This window comes from Penaeus monodon, chromosome 32 (assembly GCF_015228065.2).
Source record: "Penaeus monodon isolate SGIC_2016 chromosome 32, NSTDA_Pmon_1, whole genome shotgun sequence".
Lineage (NCBI taxonomy): Eukaryota > Metazoa > Arthropoda > Malacostraca > Decapoda > Penaeidae > Penaeus > Penaeus monodon.
This window is the reverse complement of record NC_051417.1, coordinates 35,756,455-35,759,155: the sequence shown is the minus strand read 5'-3', so window position 1 is coordinate 35,759,155 and position 2,701 is coordinate 35,756,455. Positions and strand designations below refer to the sequence as shown.

The 2,701-nt window shown below is 34.9% G+C and overlaps 1 protein-coding gene across 1 annotated transcript in view; it reads right to left on the bottom strand.

Moving 5' to 3' along the window:
* LOC119593849 overlaps window positions 1-2,701 on the bottom strand; it is a gene marked incomplete in the record, with an annotated part of 160,221 nt that overhangs the window by 9,080 nt on the left and 148,440 nt on the right. The window contains 1 exon segment of the mRNA XM_037942880.1: window positions 892-1,153. Within this exon segment, the coding sequence (XP_037798808.1) occupies window positions 892-1,153 (262 nt within the window).

The following is a 2,701-nucleotide window of genomic DNA, read 5'->3' as shown; positions in this document are numbered from 1 at the left end:
GCAATTCTCCAGCATCAACTACAACAACAATTTAGTAGTAAGCATATAACTAAGTACAGTATAATAGCCTTAATCCCTTAATGATTAATAAACAAATATTCCATGGGGTATGTTCCTTATTATTATGACATTTTTAATATGCGTAAACTTCAACATTAATTTTCTCATGATTTTGTCCTGTGTATCACTAAAAGTGTACCTTTTAAAACTCTGTTCAAAGGAGAAACAGTTGAAAATAACATTCTCTCCATGTCATATGCTCTTTCAAGATCTGAGTATTGCTTAAGATATTTCATATTGTTTGCTGTACTTATTCTGAAAGGGTGCTACAGCCAATGATAAATATATTTCTTTATCACTGAGCTCTGCTTCTTTTTTAGAAGCATATATGGTAGTGAGACACTTCCAGATGCAGTAAGAATCATGTAAAGGTGGTATCTTTAAGGGGTTAAGCATGAACTCATACATCTGTATAAGCAGGTGACATAAAACACTGATCATCCTTTAATACACTGTGAGATCTGAAACATTACATGCTTATTTGCTACAATAACATGCTGCTACACAGTAACATTGTGTATTGTTTGAATTTTACTTGCTAAATGTAGTACCTTTAAATTAATAAGTATTATATATACATATAACACACTTAAATCTAAATCATCCACACTCTTTACTGAACTTATGAACAAAGCATAACATGCTAGTGAGCTGTATGGAGAGGTAAGTAATCCCACTGTTAAATCATGCTGCTGGTTAGGGTCTATGTAGATAGAACCGAAAGTGATTTTAGGACTGGCAGTCACTGAAGAGAGTAGGTCACTCTTTTAAAGAACATGCATAGCTTTTTAAATCACCATGCGAACAACCTTACAGCCAGGTTAGTCTTACATCGGTTAGCATCGCCTGGTAGAAGGAGTAAGTTTGGCTGAGACTTGGCATGACTGAGGGGCAGGTCAAGCAGTTCGCTGGCATCACCTTCACCGCCGCCAACACCTACTCGCATCCCTGAACTTATGCCCACACTGAGATTCATGTCAGCATGTGAGCCTGAAGACTCACTTGTGCTGACCTCAGCAGAAAGGTTTGGGGCATCCCGGACATTGGCCTCCGAGCGAAAACGGCGCAGTGGGTGGGCGAAGCCTCGACGCATCTATGTCATTCCCAGGAAGAGGGGTCAGGTTGCATTGCCAAGGCCCAGGAAGAGGCCATGATAGGATGGATTTACCAAGTCAGTGACAAAAGGAAAATCATGTGAAAAAAAAAAGAAAAGGAAAATGCATTTTACTAGACAAAAATGGTAAAGGAGTTAGTATACAAAAAGTCAAACAACCAATACCAAAAAGAGGAACGTCTTTGATGGGAATAATGTGGTAACCAAATGCAATTTTCCCCCCCTTTTAAATGTTATCAAAGTCGGTACAAGGAATAGAATAATGATGCATAAGATCTGCCTTGTAGGTGCACCACCTTTTCCATGCCCAGGCCTCAGGGGAAAATATTCATATGAAAATTTTAATGTTCATGCAGATGTAAAATATTGTGAGAAGCAATGACATTGTTGCACTCACAATAAGTGATGCTGGGGATCTAAAACTTATTGAAACATGGTTTACAAACATAAAACAATTAGCATGATTTCATGGTCTTTATCTGTAGCATGTATACCTGGATGTGTTTATAGAATCTATATTGCCTTCAAATATTTGTGGTTACACATATTGCAGGTCTGTATTGTGAATTAAAAATAACCAACATAATCAACATAAAATTAACACAATCCAACTTATGTGACAAAAAGGACTGCTATTGCATATAAATGTGAAGTTCTTTTTGTGTTACCAATCCAGACATAATTATGCCATTATATTTATGGTACACATTTGCATTAAGATGAAAGTTGTTGATAACTAATGTAAATACTGTTGTCATTCTTTAAGCTAATCATGAATTTAAAAATTGAATATAGAGTATAATAAAGACATTAATATCACAAATAAATAACAGTAGTAAATATTATAGATATTACCATTGCTGTTTTTAATCTTATCCTAAAAAATTTTAATACTGCAATCAAGGTCACTCAGACTATATCTAGTGGGGTTGCATAATCCTTATATTTATTACTACTGCAGTTATAAAGTTAAAAACTACTTACTAGCAACTACCACTTATCATAAATAATTTGAACTATACTATCAACAGATATCATCAAGGTGAAAATAACATCTAAATTCTGCAAATCAGAATATCCAATCTTATATTTATATTTACATCTTTATGAATGAAAAATAAAATTTCCTATAAGCTATTTATAAAAATCTCAAAAACATAAAATGTGTCAACACATTACAGGATAACCTCATTCATATAAATGTTAAGCAAAAAGTACTTCACTTGTCCAAATTTTTGGAATTCTCATTTTAGCCGTGGCATATACAGTACATTTATTGTTACATCACTACGAAGTATTTACTACACTGCCATGCTATGAGATCCGTTTCTGTATTTGTGTTCACCTAAACACCCAATCTCCCTCTCCTTCTCTTCCTTCTCATGCCTTTCTTATTTCATTTCTCATATATTTTTTCTCAACCCAAACACACGAATACGTCCCCACAAATACACACGTGTATGCTGATATTTGTGTATGTATGCAAGCACATCTGCACACCTACACACGCACCTACACCCACCCACC